The sequence below is a fragment of the Eleutherodactylus coqui genome, chromosome 8, assembly GCF_035609145.1.
Source record: "Eleutherodactylus coqui strain aEleCoq1 chromosome 8, aEleCoq1.hap1, whole genome shotgun sequence".
Classification (NCBI taxonomy): Eukaryota; Metazoa; Chordata; class Amphibia; order Anura; family Eleutherodactylidae; genus Eleutherodactylus; species Eleutherodactylus coqui.
Genome location: NC_089844.1, coordinates 168,511,764 through 168,531,465, shown reverse-complemented (window position 1 = coordinate 168,531,465; position 19,702 = coordinate 168,511,764). Strand labels below are relative to the sequence as shown.

General features: G+C 44.8%; 1 protein-coding gene across 1 annotated transcript in view; it reads left to right on the top strand.

Annotated features, from left to right (window-relative positions):
- Positions 1-10,634, top strand: part of PRRT2 (proline rich transmembrane protein 2) — a 127,625-nt gene extending 116,991 nt beyond the window's left edge. The window contains exon 4 of the mRNA XM_066577568.1: positions 9,173-10,634. Within this exon, the coding sequence (XP_066433665.1) occupies positions 9,173-9,180 (8 nt within the window). The 3' untranslated portion in view covers positions 9,181-10,634. The remainder of the gene's footprint in view (positions 1-9,172) is intronic.
- The last annotated feature ends 9,068 nt before the right edge of the window (positions 10,635-19,702 follow it).

Here is a 19,702-nt window from a genome sequence, read left to right as displayed (position 1 = left end):
GTCCTATATACAGATCTCTCCATCTCCTTTGTATAGTGTACGGCTTATAGTGTCCTATATACAGATCCTTCCATCTCCTCTGTATAGTGTATACCTTATAGTGTCCTATATACAGATCCCTCCATCTCCCCTGTATAGTGTATACCTTATAGTGTCCTATATACAGATCCCTCCATCTCCCCTGTATAGTGTATACCTTATAGTGTCCTATATACAGATCCCTCCATCTCCCCTGTATAGTGTATACCTTATAGTGTCCTATATACAGATCCCTCCATCTCCCCTGTATAGTGTACGGCTTACAGTGTCCTATATACAGATCCTTCCATCTCCTCTGTATAGTGCATACCTTATAGTGTCCTATATACAGATCCCTCCATCTCCTCTCTATAGTGTATACCTTATAGTGTCCTATATACAGATCCCTCCATCTCCTCTGTATAGTGTACGGCTTACAGTGTCCTATATACAGATCCCTCCATCTCCTCTGTATAGTGTACGGCTTATAGTGTCCTATATACAGATCCCTCCATCTCCTCTGTATAGTGTATACCTTCTAGTGTCCTATATACGGATCCCTCCATCTCCTCTGTATAGTGTACGGCTAATAGTGTTCTATATACAGATCCCTCCATCTCCTCTGTATAGTGTATGGCTTATAGTGTCCTATATACAGATCCTTCCTTCTCCTCTGTATAGTGTACGGCTTATAGTGTCCTATATACAGATCCTTCCATCTCCTCTGTATAGTGTATACCTTATAGTGTCCTATATACAGATCCCTCCATCTCCTCTGTATAGTGTATGGCTTATAGTGTCCTATATACAGATCCTTCCATCTCCTCTGTATAGTGTATGGCTTATAGTGTCCTATATACAGATCCTTCCATCTCCTCTGTATAGTGTATACCTTATAGTGTCCTATATACAGATCCCTCCATCTCCTCTGTATAGTGTATACCTTATAGTGTCCTATATACAGATCCTTCCATCTCCTCTGTATAGTGTATACCTTATAGTGTCCTATATACAGATCCCTCCATCTCCTCTGTATAGTGTACGGCTTATAGTGTCCTATATACAGATCCTTCCATCTTCTCTGTATAGTGTACGGCTTATAGCGTCCTATATACAGATCCCTCCATCTCCTCTGTATAGTGTATACCTTATAGTGTCCTATATACAGATCCTTCCATCTCCCCTGTGTAGTGTATACCTTATAGTGTCCTATATACAGATCCTTCCATCTCCTCTGTATAGTGTATGGCTTATAGTGTCCTATATACAGATCTCTCCATCTCCTCTGTATAGTGTATACCTTATAGTGTCCTATATACAGATCCTTCCATCTCCCCTGTGTAGTGTATACCTTATAGTGTCCTATATACAGATCCTTCCATCTCCTCTGTATAGTGTATACCTTATAGTGTCCTATATACAGATCCTTCCATCTCCCCTGTATAGTGTATACCTTATAGTGTCCTATATACAGATCCCTCCATCTCCTCTGTATAGTATATGGCTTATAGTGTCCTATATACAGATCCTTCCATCTCCCCTGTATAGTGTATACCTTATAGTGTCCTATATACAGATCCTTCCATCTCCTCTGTATAGTGTACGGCTTATAGTGTCCTATATACAGATCCTTCCATCTCCTCTGTATAGTGCATACCTTATAGTGTCCTATATACAGATCCCTCCATCTCCTCTGTATAGTGTATATCTTATAGTGCCCTATATACAGATCCCTCCATCTCCTCTGTATAGTGTATGGCTTATAGTGTCCTATATACAGATCCCTCCATCTCCCCTGTATAGTATACGGCTTATAGTGTCCTATATACAGATCCCTCCATCTCCTCTGTATAGTGTAGGGCTTATAGTGTCCTATATACAGATCCCTCCATCTCCTCTGTATAGTGTACGGCATATAGTGTCCTATATACAGATCCTTCCATCTCCTCTGTATAGTGTATACCTTATAGTATCCTATATACAGATCCCTCCATCTCCTCTGTATAGTGTATACCTTATAGTGTCCTATATACAGATGCTTCCATCTCCTCTGTATAGTGTATACCGTACAGTGTCCTATATACAGATCCTTCCATCTCCTCTGTATAGTGTATACCTTATAGTGTCCTATATACAGATCCTTCCATCTCCTCTGTATAGTGTACGGCTTATAGTGTCCTATATATAGATCCCTCCATCTCCTCTGTATAGTGTATACCTTATAGTGTCCTATATACAGATCCTTCCATCTCCTCTGTATAGTGTATACCTTATAGTGTCCTATATACAGATCCCTCCATCTCCTCTGTATAGTGTATACCTTATAGTGTCCTATATACAGATCCCTCCATCTCCTCTGTATAGTGTATACCTTATAGTGTCCTATATACAGATCCCTCCATCTCCTCTGTATAGTGTATACCTTATACTGTCCTATATACAGATCCCTCCATCTCCTCTGTATAAGTGTACGGCTTATAGTGTCCTATATACAGATCCCTCCATCTCCTCTGTATAGTGTATACCTTATAGTGTCCTATATACGGATCCCTCCATCTCCTCTGTATAGTGTACGGCTAATAGTGTTCTATATACAGATCCCTCCATCTCCTCTGTATAGTGTATGGCTTATAGTGTCCTATATACAGATCCTTCCTTCTCCTCTGTATAGTGTACGGCTTATAGTGTCCTATATACAGATCCTTCCATCTCCTCTGTATAGTGTATACCTTATAGTGTCCTATATACAGATCCCTCCATCTCCTCTGTATAGTGTATGGCTTATAGTGTCCTATATACAGATCCTTCCATCTCCTCTGTATAGTGTATACCTTATAGTGTCCTATATACAGATCCCTCCATCTCCTCTGTATAGTGTATACCTTATAGTGTCCTATATACAGATCCTTCTATCCTCTCTGTATAGTGTATACCTTATAGTGTCCTATATACAGATCCCTCCATCTCCTCTGTATAGTGTACGGCTTATAGTGTCCTATATACAGATTCCTCCATCTCCTCTGTATAGTGTATACCTTATAGTGCCCTATATACAGATCCTTCCATCTCCTCTGTATAGTGTATACCTTATAGTGTCCTATATACAGATCCTTCCATCTTCTCTGTATAGTGTACGGCTTATAGCGTCCTATATACAGATCCCTCCATCTCCTCTGTATAGTGTATACCTTATAGTGTCCTATATACAGATCCTTCCATCTCCCCTGTGTAGTGTATACCTTATAGTGTCCTATATACAGATCCTTCCATCTCCTCTGTATAGTGTATGGCTTATAGTGTCCTATATACAGATCTCTCCATCTCCTCTGTATAGTGTATACCTTATAGTGTCCTATATACAGATCCTTCCATCTCCCCTGTATAGTGTATACCTTATAGTGTCCTATATACAGATCCTTCCATCTCCTCTGTATAGTGTACGGCTTATAGTGTCCTATATACAGATCCTTCCATCTCCTCTGTATAGTGTATACCTTATAGTGTCCTATATACAGATCCTTCCATCTCCTCTGTATAGTGTATACCTTATAGTGTCCTATATACAGATCCCTCCATCTCCTCTGTATAGTGTATATCTTATAGTGCCCTATATACAGATCCCTCCATCTCCTCTGTATAGTGTATGGCTTATAGTGTCCTATATACAGATCCCTCCATCTCCCCTGTATAGTATACGGCTTATAGTGTCCTATATACAGATCCCTCCATCTCCTCTGTATAGTGTAGGGCTTATAGTGTCCTATATACAGATCCCTCCATCTCCTCTGTATAGTGTACGGCATATAGTGTCCTATATACAGATCCTTCCATCTCCTCTGTATAGTGTATACCTTATAGTATCCTATATACAGATCCCTCCATCTCCTCTGTATAGTGTATACCTTATAGTGTCCTATATACAGATGCTTCCATCTCCTCTGTATAGTGTATACCGTACAGTGTCCTATATACAGATCCTTCTATCTCCTCTGTATAGTGTATACCTTATAGTGTCCTATATACAGATCCTTCCATCTCCTCTGTATAGTGTACGGCTTATAGTGTCCTATATACAGATCCCTCCATCTCCTCTGTATAGTGTATACCTTATAGTGTCCTATATACAGATCCCTCCATCTCCTCTGTATAGTGTATACCTTATAGTGTCCTATATACAGATCCCTCCATCTCCTCTGTATAGTGTATACCTTATACTGTCCTATATACAGATCCCTCCATCTCCTCTGTATAGTGTATACCTTATAGTGTCCTATATACAGATCCCTCCATCTCCTCGGTATAGTGTATACCTTATAGTGTCCTATATACAGATCCTTCCATCTCCTCTGTATAGTGTATACCTTATAGTATCCTATATACAGACCCCTCCATCTCCTCTGTATAGTGTATACCTTATAGTGTCCTATATACAGATCCCTCCATCTCCTCTGTATAGTGTATACCTTATAGTGTCCTATATACAGATCCCTCCATCTCCTCTGTATAGTGTATACCTTATAGTGTCCTATATACAGATCCCTCCATCTCCTCTGTATAGTATATACCTTATAGTGTCCTATATACAGATCTCTCCATCTCCTTTGTATAGTGTACGGCTTATAGTGTCCTATATACAGATCCCTCCATCTCCTCTGTATAGTGTATATTTTATAGTGTCCTATATACAGATCTCTCCATCTCCTCTGTATAGTGTATACCTTATAGTGTCCTATATACAGATCCCTCCATCTCCTCTGTATAGTGTATACCTTATAGTGTCCTATATACAGATCCTTCCATCTCCTCTGTATAGTGTATACCTTATAGTGTCCTATATACAGACCCTTCCATCTCCTCTGTATAGTGTATACCTTATAGTGTCCTATATACAGATCCTTCCATCTCCTCTGTATAGTGTACGGCTTATAGTGTCCTATATACAGATCCTTCCATCTCCTCTGTATAGTGTATACCTTATAGTGTCCTATATACAGATCCCTCCATCTCCTCTGTATAGTGTATACCTTATAGTGTCCTATATACAGATCCCTCCATCTCCTCTGTATAGTGTATACCTTATAGTGTCCTATATACAGATCCTTCCATCTCCTCTGTATAGTGTACGGCTTATAGTGTCCTATATACAGATCCTTCCATCTCCTCTGTATAGTGTATACCTTATAGTGTCCTATATACAGATCCCTCCATCTCCTCTGTATAGTGTATACCTTATAGTGTCCTATATACAGATCCTTCCATCTCCTCTGTATAGTGTATACCTTACAGTGTCCTATATACAGATCCTTCCTTCTCCTCTGTATAGTGTATACCTTACAGTGTCCTATATACAGATCCCTCCATCTCCTCTGTATAGTATATACCTTATAGTGTCCTATATACAGATCCCTCCATCTCCCCTGTATAGTGTATACCTTATAGTGTCCTATATACAGATCCCTCCATCTCCTCTGTATAGTGTATACCTTATAGTGTCCTATATACAGATCCTTCCATCTCCTCTGTATAGTGTATACCTTATAGTGTCCTATATACAGATCCTTCCATCTCCCCTGTATAGTGTATACCTTATAGTGTCCTATATACAGATCCCTCCATCTCCTCTGTATAGTGTATACCTTATAGTGTCCTATATACAGATCCTTCCATCTCCTCTGTATAGTGTATACCTTATAGTGTCCTATATACAGATCCTTCCATCTCCCCTGTATAGTGTATACCTTATAGTGTCCTATATACAGATCCCTCCATCTCCTTTGTATAGTGTATACCTTATAGTGTCCTATATACAGATCCCTCCATCTCCTCTGTATAGTGTATACCTTATAGTGTCCTATATACAGATCCTTCCATCTCCTCTGTATAGTGTACAGCTTATAGTGTCCTATATACAGATCCTTCTATCTCCTCTGTATAGTGTACGGCTTATAGTGTCCTATATACAGATGCTTCCACCTCCTCTGTATAGTGTATACCTTATAGTGTCCTATATACAGATCCCTCCATCTCCCCTGTATAGTGTATACCTTATAGTGTCCTATATACAGATCCTTCCATCTCCTCTGTATAGTGTATACCTTATAGTGTCCTATATACAGATCCCTCCATCTCCTCTGTATAGTGTATACCTTATAGTGTCCTATATACAGATCCTTCCATCTCCTCTGTATAGTGTACGGCTTATAGTGTCCTATATACAGATCCCTCCATCTCCTCTGTATAGTGTATACCTTATAGTGTCCTATATACAGATCCCTCCATCTCCTCTGTATAGTCTACGGCTTATAGTATCCTATATACAGATCCCTCCATCTCCTCTGTATAGTGTATACCTTATAGTGTCCTATATACAGATCCCTCCATCTCCTCTGTATAGTGTATACCTTATAGTGTCCTATATACAGATCCCTCCATCTCCTCTGTATAGTGTATACCTTATAGTGTCCTATATACAGATCCCTCCATCTCCTCTGTATAGTGTACGGCTTATAGTGTCCTATATACAGATCCTTCCATCTCCTCTGTATAGTGTATACCTCATAGTGTCCTATATACAGATCCTTCCATCTCCTCTGTATAGTGTATACCTCATAGTGTCCTATATACAGATCCCTCCGTCTCCTTCAGGGTTCCTTGCTGTTTCTTGCCTTGTTGGTTACTGTCGGTCGCTCCTTCTGTCTCCATGTGGGTATAATGGATGTAATGGCGCTCTGTAGGTTCTTCTTCATCTCTGCTCTGCCCATCGGTCTTCGTGTTGTAGAATATATATATATACTGACATCATGTGACACTCTGATTGCACACAGGGGGACCTTATTCCACTAATTATGTGACTTCTAAAACTAATTGGTTGCCCAGCATGTTATTTGGCCCCCTCACACGGACGATTAGTCGGCGCGGACCGCTCTGCATCACCATGTCCTCCCGATGGGCCCTAATATTCCAGCGTCTTTAATTTAAAAATCCCAAGATTAGGTTCTGCTGCAGAATATGTGGATTGTTGCCGATTTCTAACAGACAGGAGATAGAATTCTGCAAGTGAAGTCTGCGGAGGGGAACGCAATGAGCCCCGCGAGGCGTCCCGCGGTTAGAAATGGAACAGAATCCGCACCTGCGCTGCGGTTTTTCCGTGCACGCTTCTTTGAGATGCGATGCGGACAGCATAATAATGCATCTCCGTGTGGGGGGGGGCCTGAAGGTTCCATCACAGGGGTCACCAAAAACTGCAACAGCAAACCACATGGCCAAAAGCGTAGTCTGTTACTGCTGCAGTTTTTGCTGCGACCGTACATCCCTGGGAATGAACACATATAGCGGGGTCCGAGGCCGGCCTCACATGGGCATAGACGTATTCCAATCTATTTGTGGGATGGGGGGCGGTTTTTGTGTATTTTACTGTCTTTTCTGTACACGCATGCCCTGCATGTTTGCGTGTGCAATAAAAACACGCAAGCGCAATTCTATTGATTTCAATGCACAATTACGTTTAGTATCTGCTATTTGTGTGCGCAATATGTACGAAAACAGAATATACTGCATATGTCTATGCACTAACGAAATGTCCGTGTAAAATACGGTCATGTTAACGAACCCATTAACAGGAATAGCTGCTTTTTCACTGAGTAATATGCAGGGCGAATACACACATGGGAATAATCTCTCCAAACATACAGAAGGGGTTGGATAGATAGATAGATAGATAGATAGATAGATAGATAGATAGATAGATAGATAGATAGATAGATAGATAGATAGATAGATAGATAGATAGATAGATAGATAGATAGATAGATAGATAGATAGATAGATAGATAGATATGAGATAGATAGATAGATAGATAGATATGCGATAGATAGATAGATAGATAGATAGATAGATAGATAGATAGATAGATAGATAGATAGATAGATAGATATGAGATAGATAGATAGATATGAGATAGATAGATAGATATGAGATAGATAGATATGAGATAGATAGATATGAGATAGATAGATAGATATGAGATAGATAGATAGATATGAGATAGATAGATAGATAGATAGATAGATAGATATGAGATAGATAGATATGAGATAGATAGATAGATAGATAGATATGAGATTGATAGATAGATAGATAGATAGATATGAGATTGATAGATAGATAGATAGATATGAGATAGATAGATAGATATGAGATAGATAGATATGAGATAGATAGATATGAGATAGATAGAGATGAGATAGATAGATAGATATGAGATAGATAGATATGAGATAGATAGATATGAGATAGATAGAGATGAACGAACATATATTGAGGGGGGTTGAGTACATATAGAACAGGGCAAATACACAGAGAGAGAGGGTGAATACATATAGAATTGGGGAATACAGATACAAGGTAGGTGGATGTATATAGAGGGGGTTGAATACATCTAGAAAGGGACACATACATGTAGAGAGAGGGTGAATACATCTAGAATTGGGGGATACAGATAGAAGGGGTGAATATATATAGAGGGGGGTTGAATACATATAGAGAGAGGGTGAATACATATAGAGAGGGGGTACATACATATAGAATTGGGGAATACAGATAAAAGGAGGGTGAATATATATTCGCCCCGTCCCATATGTATTCAACCCCCCTCTATATATAGAGAGAGAGGGAGAATACATATAGAAAGGGTGAATACATATAGAGAGAGGGTGAATACATATGGAATTGGGGAATACAGATAGAAGAGGGGGAATATATGTAGAGGGGTTGTGAATACATATAGAATTGGGGAATATATGTAGAGGGGTTGTGAATACATATAGAGGGGGGTGAATACATATGGAATTGGGGAATACAGATAGAAGAGGGGGAATATATGTAGAGGGGTTGTGATTACATATGGAGGGGGGTGAATACATATGCACTATCCACCTTTCTGCCCCCTAGTCCAGTATCTGCATCTACATTAAATAATGTTTTATTTCCCGGTTGTAATGCAACAAAGCAGGAATAACAGCCGGGGGGTGAACACTTTTGCACGGCCCCTCTGCACATTCTGGGGACCCCTCACTTGGGGTTTACAGGAGGGGGGGGGGGGTCACTTGTTCGCTGTTAATTGCTCATTCAAGTGTTTTTTTTCTTCTTTTGCAGTTTTGTGAATTGGCGCCACTCCGTTCCCCGCCGCAGAAACCACGGGGTGAGGGGACCCCAAACTTTCATAGAAAATCCTTCACATTCCACCTTAGACACCAGCCAGGAATATGAGAGCGCCCCCAGGAGTGAGTGGAAGAGAATGTGAGTGTGCGTGAGCTGGATGACTACTTCTGGCCTCCTGTGTGTCCTCATCTCATCTGTGATCCATCCTCGTATAGCTAACGACCTGCAGCTAATTAATCCTGTCCTACTAATAACGGCAGGAAGTAAAAGCACATGCAACACGCGTCATAATACCGCAAGACACGCGCACACATTACACCGCTACTCATGTGCCCACTGGCCTATCTCTAACGGTGCAGTGGTGACCTCTAGTGGTCACTGTATGTATATCAGGTGCATGTATTATTAATACGCTCACCTACTGGTGCTGCAGGGCACCTACCTATTAACCCTTCATCTATACCGAGGCCTGCCTATCATGAGACGTCACTAACTGTTTACCAAAAGCTCTGCAGATCCTCACTCACTGCTCTGCAGAGCATCACACCTTCATCCTCCCATGTGCACAGGGCTTCCCAGCATTGCTTTAACCCTTTCCCTTCCTGCACCGGTCACACGGAGGAGCTGGCTGGGTCGATTTAACCCTTCATTCTTCCACACCAGAGAAGGACTCTTCTGCAGAGCATCTCACCCCGGCCGCAGTCTCCTTCGGGCTGACGATCTATACGTCTAATATCTGATGACTGTTACCTGTAATACTCACCTATGGTCCTGCATGCTGCTTGTATTACATGCACGCAGGGGAGGGCGCGTCCCCCCTCTTTCTCCTATGGGGGAGAGAGGGACGGTGATGAAAACGAGAGGCGAAATGACTTTCCTCGAGAAGAGAGAGACTCGTGTACTTTTCTTACTTTCCCCCGACTCGGCTGGGACTTGTAGTTGCACAACTGAAGGGCAGCACTTTGTGTCTGCTTTTATTTGCAAGTAGACTGCAAGCCTTTGGGGTTCAGACTAAGTTTACATAACCTATAGATATTGATCCTGAACCAATTGGGTGTCTCGGGCTTAGGGGCTGCGCTGCACATAGCGACCGTGAATGCACGGTGGCGGTTATGTCGGCGCGGCTTCTTCATGTGCGTAATGCGCTCAGTTTTTATATTCTTCCGATGCCTTTCCGTGCGCATTGGTGGCAGCTAACGATGGGCGCTGCCGGTGCCCACAGATGGGCGGAGGTGACCGCCGTGCATTTGTCTCTCTCTCCTGCCTCTCTTCTTTATATACCTATTGTGGGGTGGGCATCGGGGGGTATTGAGAATGTATTTTTCTTATATCATGTTCTTGCAGGAAAACTGACTAGTATACAAGGAGCATGTCACGTGAACCAGCGATGTTTGTATATTCTGCACATTTTTGTATGAACTGAGCATGAAATTAAATAAAATATTTATGCATGAAATCCTGATCTGCTTGTGTTGTCTACATCAGGCGCCGCTGTTCTCCCTTGCAACCTTCATCCACACTGCAAATAACCCTAAAAACATTTGCAGTTGGATACGGGAAGCAGAAAAGGTCCCTGTAAAGGCTGCAAAATATAGGGAGGGTTTCTGCAGCAAACAGCGCTATGGGAATGTGGAGGCAAAACAGAATCTGGGGGCCATGTGGGACTCGGGAGGACACAAAAGGGGACAACGCCTGACATCTCGGACATATGGTAGCTAAATATGACTGAAGTAAGGAATGTGTAGTGGAAGTGGCCTCCTTCTGCTACAAAAGGGGCTGATCATCCAGGAAGACATCCATCGTCGTCTGCAGCAGATCAGGACCGATCCGCATTTGGGGTCCCTGGAAGGAACACAGATCCAAAAAGGCGATTGCGCCAAATTCCATAGAATCTGAAGCGCTGTGCGAGAAGTCAGCGAGAAATGAGTAATACTCAGTGGTGCGCTACCTGTCTAAACGTCCTGCATGAGCAGTAACAACTAGCGGTGACGTCACACGCTCATGCAAATCGTTTAACCGATAGCTGCCACACTGTTATAATAAAGGAGATCGCAGCTCATCCTTCTGGCTGTATAATTATGATCTGTAGTTTATTTAGGTGAATATAGAATACAGGTGGTAATTGCAATATCCTTCCAGCAGGCAGAGATGGTACGGGCTCTACCTGTTCATGTGATGCTGTGCATCTTGGGAGTTTTAGCTGAGCAGAGAGAAAGTGAGTAGGGAGAAATCTCTGCATCAAAATAGTGCCTGACATCAGACAGGAGGCTGCACTGCATGGAAGTGACCGCAATATACATAGTAGACGTCCAGAGTACAATCAGGTGAGGGGGACAGGGATGGAAAAATGTGTTTTTGCTGGAGTGGCCTTTTAAGGTGAATCAAAGAAAAAACATGAAAAGATCACATTTAGAGATGAGCGAGCACGCTCGTATACAGCAGTTACTCGAGCGAGCATCGCTCTTCTCGAGTAACTGCTTACTGGTCCGAGCGTTATATCTCCTTGCCCATATATTTTATGTAAGTAGACACCTGGCACATTGCAAAAATGGAACCCAGCACTTTACACTCAAAGGCACCTCTAGCATGTAAAAAAATGACAAAAAAAACCCCAAAGAAACTTCTGATGTACATGCCAGGTCACATGTACCCCTTAGCAGTTTCACTTTGCGCTCAATGGGGCCGGCGGCAGCAGCACCGACCCCATTGAGAACATAGCCTAAAGATCGCTCTCCTCATGAATTCATGGCTGAGTGCAGGGACCAATCAGAGGCAACTCTCAACTGTCATTCAATAGCTGGGAGCTGCCTCTGATTGGTCACAGTGCTCAGCCAATCCGAGGCAGCCCATTCAGCAGGCGGGGATTTTAAATCCCCACCTGCTGACTACTACTCAGAGCAGTGCAGAAGAAGAGCCGGCTGGACGCGGCTGAGCCCCAGCAGCGGCGGAGAGGTGAGTATACATTTTTTTTTTACACATTCTTGGATTGATTTTCAGGGAAGGGCTTATATTTGATGCCCTTCCCCGAAAATCACTGAAGCGCTTGCCGGCAGCCCATTGCGTTTAATGGAGCTGTCTGTATTGCCGACTTCATTGAATTCAATGGCAGAACATCGCACTCTTCTGCCACAGCTGTGACAGCAGCTGTTACAGCCGCAGCAGGGGATAGCGGGCAGCGCTCTTTTTAAGCGTCAAAACGCCCATGTGACCGAGCCCTTTTGAATGTTTAAACACTGCTATCAGCGTTTTTTCTGCCATGACGCCTGCTTAGGTCACGTGAATTTTTGCATGCATCAGTTATGCGTCAAAACTCCCGTGTGACTGAGCTCTTAGGAGAAACCCTCCCCTCCTGACCCACATCGCAGGCCTTTCACCTAATGAAGCCAGCAACCTGTATATACATAGTTAGTGTTTCCTTCTGGAGAAGACTTCAGCTTTGGCTTATATTCCCAGTCATTGATACAAAACTTGTAAAAGGTCTGACATTGACTTGCAGGAATGCTGCCTTCCAATAGGTGGCGCTGTAGAGTCTTTGTTCCATCTTCTAGACTTCAACGGTAAATAAGAAGATGTTGATGATACGTCATCTAAGGAATTCATTGAAAAGACCAAAACGGTATAGCAATAGACCTCTGTGACGCATTTCGGGGTAACAATAAAGGAACTCCCTTTATCAAGCATTGGGACCAGATGTCTTCGGTGGACAAGGATTCCTCCTAACCCATTGGGGTTTTAAGTACAAGGCCACCCAGGTTATTGGGTGCAGTGATGCACCCCAGTATCTGTGGCCATCCCACTACACCAGGTGAGTCTGTCTTTACGTTGTTCACCAATTTTGGGAACGCTGTTCAGTTTTGTATTTTGATGATTGATTGCCTTCATTGTAAGTTGGTATTAACCCTTTAAAAAGACACTAAAGCTAAATAGTTATTGCTTTCTGTTATCAGCAGTATCAGACTAGGGAGAAGCTACAACTGTAGTGGGATAAGTGAAAAGAGTAGAAAAAAAATCTCTGCCCCCATTGTCACCAATCTAGGAATATTGTCATAAATACATACAGTATATAGCGTTATACCTTACGGCCAAGGCTACATAGAGACTTTTTGTACTACAACTTTCCAATTGTAAGCATTGAGTGACAGCTGCAGGTCGCAGGAGGGCACCCAGTTGTATGAAACTCACAGTATTCTCCTGCACTGCAGTTGGATAGTTAGAGGGGTTGTCCAAGATAAAAGGTTTTTGTGTAAAAAGGGTCCCCCATGGTAAAATGATGAGCTGAAACTCCTCTCTCCGCAATTCTCTCACTGGCAGCTCCGGGTCTCCGCTCTGATTTGTTGTTTACAAGCTGCAGCAGCCTGTGTATGAGACATCACAGGCTGCTGCAGCCAATGACAGGGCTCAGCGATCGATCGCTGAGCTCTGTCATTGGCTGCAGTAGCCTGTGATGTTCCATCTAGCCAGGTCTCAGTTATTCCCACTGTCATAGTTTTCCTCAGATATTATTACATTTACTTGGTCAGACTTCTAGCATTAGTCCCCTTATTGGTCAGGCTTCTAGCATTAGTCACCATACAGTTAAGAACATTTTGGTTATTTTTTATATTACGTGTATCCCTAACAACTGTTCTGTTTGTTCTAACTGTGCTAATTCCTCCTGCCGCTTCACCCCTATTCTCATTACTTACCGTAGTTCCGGGTCACTATCTACACTGTCTTCCCCCCTATCTCTCTGGCTGGCCTCCCCCAGTCCCTAGTTTAAACACTCCTCCAACCTAATTGCCATCTTCTCCCCCAGCACAGCTGCCCCCTCCCCATTGAGATGCAGCCCGTCCCTACGGTAGAGCCTGTAGCCGACAGCAAAGTCAGCCCAGTTCTCCAGGAACCCAAACCCCTCCTTCCTATACCAACTTCGGAGCCACTGGTTTACCTACCTCCCTAAGATCCTGCTGCCTTCCTGGTGTGGCTCGTAGTACAGGTAATATTTCAGAACATACTACTTTTGAGGTCCTCACCTTTATATTCTAGTTCCCTGAAACTGTTTTTAAGGACCTTCCACCTACCTCTAACTTTGTCATTGGTGCCAATGTGCACCATGACCGCTGGATCCTCACCAGCCCCTCTCAGTAATCTGTCAACCCAATCTGAGGGTGTATGGCTGTGGGCTGAAGTTGGCGCCTGAAAGTGTAAGGTGGAAGTCTGAACCCAAGGCCAGAGGGTGTAGGGTAGAGGCCTGAAGCCAGGGCCTGGGGGTCTGAGGTAGAATTCTCAAGCTGGGGCGTGGAGGTGTAGGGTGGAAGTCTGAAGCCAAGGTCTGAGGGCAGAGGGCGAAGACCTGAAGTTGAGGTTCCTTATTGTTCTTATAGCAGAATTCTATACATCTACATGGCGGTGTTTGTCTTTTGTCCGATTTCTCCTTACACAGCGACCATGATGGGAGTGATCGCTGCCGCCCAATAGCCCAGAAGTAGTCTTATCCTAAATATAATATAGTGTATCTTCTCCCAAAGCCACTCAGCAATGACCGGTATCAGCAAATAATGAAGGACGCTTTTACACAGAAGGATCATCGTCCAAAAATCCGCTGGATTGTTCAAATTTGACATTACTTACCTGAGCTACAGCCTGTATTTTACTCCAGAGCTGCGCTCACTGTTCTGGTGCAGTCACTGCGGTCATATATTAATTAGGGCTCAGTCACATCTGCGTTAAGTGGAGGGCAAAACAGATTTAAAATGGAACAGTTTTTTTTAACGGATCCAGTAGGCAAATCTGTAAAAAGAAAAGATCCCTTTCTATCAATTAGTTTCCATTTGGCTCCATTTAAATCTGTTTTCAGGGCTTCTTCAGACAAGCATCTGCGCAAATACGAACGCCTTAACACAATGTATTTGTGCAGTGAACCAGGTTGATGTGTGTGCGTGTCTGCACATAGTAATGTACTTTTTTGTGCATTTTGGAGAAGCCTCACATAAGGCTGACGGAGGCTCTGCCCCCCCCAGCTAGCCCGTCACCACCGAGAGACGGCCCCACTGATAGGGAATGATGATGCCTAGGCCCGGCCCAGCTCCTAAGCCTGGGAGAAGTTTTTAGGTGCCAAGGAGGTCCATATAAAAGAAATAGGAGCTGCATCCCTGACGTCAGCGGCGCAGCACAGAGGGCGGAGGCCGGCAGAGACAGAACATCGTGGCGGAGGCCGGTACAGAGGGGCTGCAAGGTGGGCAGTTTCCCCATACTGAATGAGAGTGACTGCAGAAAAAGCCCTGCAGATGGAGAAGCAGCCAGACCCCTGGGGTGAAGAGAGGGATTGGTTTTTAGACCGCCGTGCACAGGCACTCTCTTAAAAGTCTAAGCGAAGGTGTTCTGGAAAGAGTCAGATTTTCGGACCGTGCGTGGACTTCACTGCTGAACAACATGGCAGTGGGTGCTGGGTGAACGGCGGGGGGTAAGGGGGCATAAAAACCAGGTGAACAACAGAGATGACCAGCTGAGGAGGCATAAACACCGGGTGACTCCTGGGAAATCTGAGTTGACATTTCGGTGAGGCATTAAAGGGGGTTTCCTACCCCAGATATGTAATGTCTGGGGGGGGGGGGGGTCTGCTGGGACATCCACCAGCTGTCATACTGGGGGTCCACTGACACTTCTTACCTTCATGACCAGGGAGTGACAGGAACAGACGAGCGACGGTTCCATCACTCTTCACTGAGTTCAGGGTTTGCCATACATATGTGTAGTGAAAGTGTCAATGGAGCTCCATTCTGATAATAACGGGGGTCCCGGGGTCAGACTCCCACCAATCATCTATACCAAGTCTGTAGAGTCATTGTACATTGTGCCGTGTATGGAAGACCTGGAAGAACTTCTAAGTGGCTTCTATAAGGACGTGTTCACACTGGGCAGATTTGCTGCGGAACGTCCACAGCGGAATATACTGATGAACAGACACATAGATGAGGCACACAAAGGGTGCCACCCAATAATCCGTGTAGTGCACCGTGCCCTCCTGCTTATTTGGGTGCTTTGTATTCTGGGAAATGAAAGCTCCTAGAGAAGAACATTTCGGGCTGGAGGACAATTAACTTTTTGTTTGGAACGTGTTAACCCGAGATCTCTAAACATTAGTCTCAGACTACAGACCCCCGACGCATTCGGCGTCTAGTTGTGTTCCCAGTACTTCCCGCCCGCTCAGTGCCTTCCCAATGGAAAAATGAGTGACCCGAATGTATGCATGGCGTGCGCACGCCAATTACTAACGGGGATTCCACAAAATATTAGTTCCTCAGACTAATGTTAGTGATTACGTGTGAGAAGTGACAGGTATTGATATTAACCCTTTTCAATCCAATTTGAATCTTGGCTTTCCTAGGGCAGTGATGGGCAACCTTTTGAGCTTGGTGTGTCAAAATTCGCCAAAAAAACGAGCATAACTCGGGTGGTGTGTCGCTTCGAGAAAAAAACATACATTTGCGATATTTATAGTTTAAATAACAAAAATGTAGAATTTTAATGTATAACTGTATTTAATAAACCCAAAACACCCATAGCACAGGCCCTCGCCTCTCCCAGCCTACCACTCACTTATCTCAGTAATGATGAGCCCCCAGCAGTGACAGCGGTCCCCACAGTGGCCCCCAGCAGTGACAGCGTCCCCCCACAGCAGCCCCCAGCAACGACAGCGCCCCCCCCAGCACCCCCCCCCAGCAGCAACAGCAGCCCACAGCAACGACAGCGCCCCCCAAAGCAGTCCCCTGCAGCGACAGTGCTCCCCACAGCAGCCCCCAGCAGTGACCCCCAGCGGTGATAGTACCCCTCACATTGGCCCCCCAGCAGTGACAGCGCCCCCCCACAGTGGCCCCAGCAGTGACCCCCAGCGGTAATAGTGCCCTTCACAGCGGCCTTTAGCAGTCACAGTGACGCCACAGCGGCCCTCTGCAATGATAGTGCCCCCTAGCAGTGACAGTACCCCCCGCAGTGCCTCCCGAGACCCATGCACTTACCCCCTCCTCGTCTTGTAGCTCCGCTCCTCCTCTGAACTCCGCGCCCTCCAGCAGCGATGATCTCCGGTGCACACTGTGACATCAGTGTGCTGCTGGACGCCTCCTCCCCTGGACGCTCTGGCGGAAAAAACAGGTAGGAGATGTCAGGGCAGGGGGAAGGAGGATCCCGGCTGCACACTGACATCATAGTGTGCGCTGGGATCAGCGCTGCTAGTAGTGCTGGTTTGTGAATACTAGCAGGGGAGCCGCGGCCCCTGCCAGTATTCAATACTAACGTGGGTTAGTGGCCGCGTGTCATAGGTTCGCCATCATGGTCCTAGGGGGGCTTACTCTTTTTCTACTGTTATACAATGGCGCTATATGCTGGCTAAAGCCAGTACTGCATGAGGTGACATGTTGGATAGGCTCCGACAGCAGAGAGGCTGGCAATATACAGTAAGAGAACCCCAACATCAGAGCTGTACAGCCTTAAATCATAATGTCTTCAGACGTCAGACAGTGGATTGGAAAGGGTTAAAGCAAGTATCAAAGATATTTTGAAAATTGAAAGTGTTGTGGCAGTACTGCTCAAACAGCCAAACCAACACAAAATGTGCGCACTTTGTCCATGCCAGAAGCACAGGATGACCACGTTGTCATGCCACTCCAGCAGCAAGGCCATTTGTGGTGAGCACATTGCTCCAGTTTGCAATGACTGCAAGGAGTAAGTTTATGTAGTTTAATGATAGCTGTTAGGTACATTTAATGAATGTCCTTTCACTAATAAATGCGATAAATAAACAAGAGATTAAAGTTTAATTTTGTTACTCAGACTAATACACAGTGACAGTGTAACCGGAAAATATGTGATCTAGGGTTCATGCAGCCTCTTCTAGAATTCCTTCACTTTGCACTAATGCACCTTTACGTTCCCTCTCTCTAGGCAGTCTGTCCTCGTGCTCTTCAGGACGACATATGAGGCAGAGGCGCCTGGAGCACTTTGACCAGGATAAGGGCCCTTTTACATGCGACGACCTGTTGGGCTCGGATGTCCAACAGGTCGTCCCAGCGATGATCCTGTGCTTTTACAGGGGGACGATCATTGTGAGTGAATGGAGATAGAGCGGGCCGGGGATCGTTCCGGTCCGCCTCCATTCACAGTAAACAGGCAGCTATTCATAAATGAACGACTGCCTGTTCACGCATCCATCATTCAGCTTTCTGTATGCATAAACTGAATGAGAAACAAATTCCTTTTCATCATTCATGTGAGCCGTTATACTGAACGATAATCATTCAGATTCCCGTTGGATGTAGGAATTCGAATGATCTAGTGACCCGTGTAAAGGTGTCGTAAGTGTTTTCCTTAGAAGATCAGCCGCTCTTGTTTATGTGTGCAACCTTTAAGGCTGGGTTCACACAGGGCGGATTTGTCGCGAAAATTCCGTCCGGAATTTCGCGGCGGCAAATCCACCTGCTGCTGTGAATCCTGGGATTGGCCAGGTATGTGGACGAAATTTCTGAGAAATCTTGTCCACATGGGATGGCGAATCCGTCTGGCAAAGCTGACAGAAGCAGGTGCGGCAGCGTGGATTCGCCGGCCACAGCATGTCCTTTTTTTTTCCATTGCAGCTGCGCTCTCCTCTATGGGAGCGCCGGCCACAACAGAAAAGCCTGCGGCCAAACCGCTCCAAAACCTGCGGCACTTGAAGCAGCGCTTTCCTGGTGGAAATCTTGTGGTTTTTCGCTGCGGCCAAACCGCGAGATTTCCGACGGGAAAGCGCCGTGTAGGAACCCAGCCTAAAGCTGCTTCCCAGTCTGGGAGCGAGGTTACCTTAGGGGACTGTGCCACAGTGAAGCTTCACCTCTCCTTGGCTCCAGTTCACACTACTTGAACCAGACCTTGGCTCCTCAGCTGCACTTGGTTGCCCATTTATCCCGGAGTATCTGAAGGTTTTTCTAGTCATGTGATGCAAATTATGTACAAATCTCTAATTACTTTCTTTTGTGTTGCTCTGTTTTCAGCAGGTTCTGGGGACAGGCTATGGAGGAAGGAAAGCAACCTCCAAATAAATGCACTTAGCTGCAAGGACTGTGGTGTGCACTTGCTTGATAGCTATGTATTAGAGATGAGCGAGCATACTCGCTGAGGACAATTACTCGATCGAGCATTGCCCTTAGCGAGTACCTGCCCGCTCGGAAGAAAAGGTTCGGCTGCCGGCGGTGGTGAGAGGTGAGTGAGCAGAGGGAGCGAGAGGGAGAGAGAGATCTCCCCTCCGTTCCTCCTCGCTCTCCCGCGCTGCTCCCCGCCGGCAGCTGAACCTTTTCTTCCGAGCGGGCAGGTACTCGCTAAGGGCAATGCTCGATCGAGTAATTGCCCTTAGCGGGTATGCTCGCTCATCTCTACTATCTATTCTATGTCGCCCTGGTGATCTGCGTGTGAACCATCTCTGTAAGACGGTTTAAATAAAATATCCATGCTGGGATTAGAAAAAGTACATCCTGTCATGGTCAGATTGAGGGAAATTGCTGACGTTCATCCGGTCAT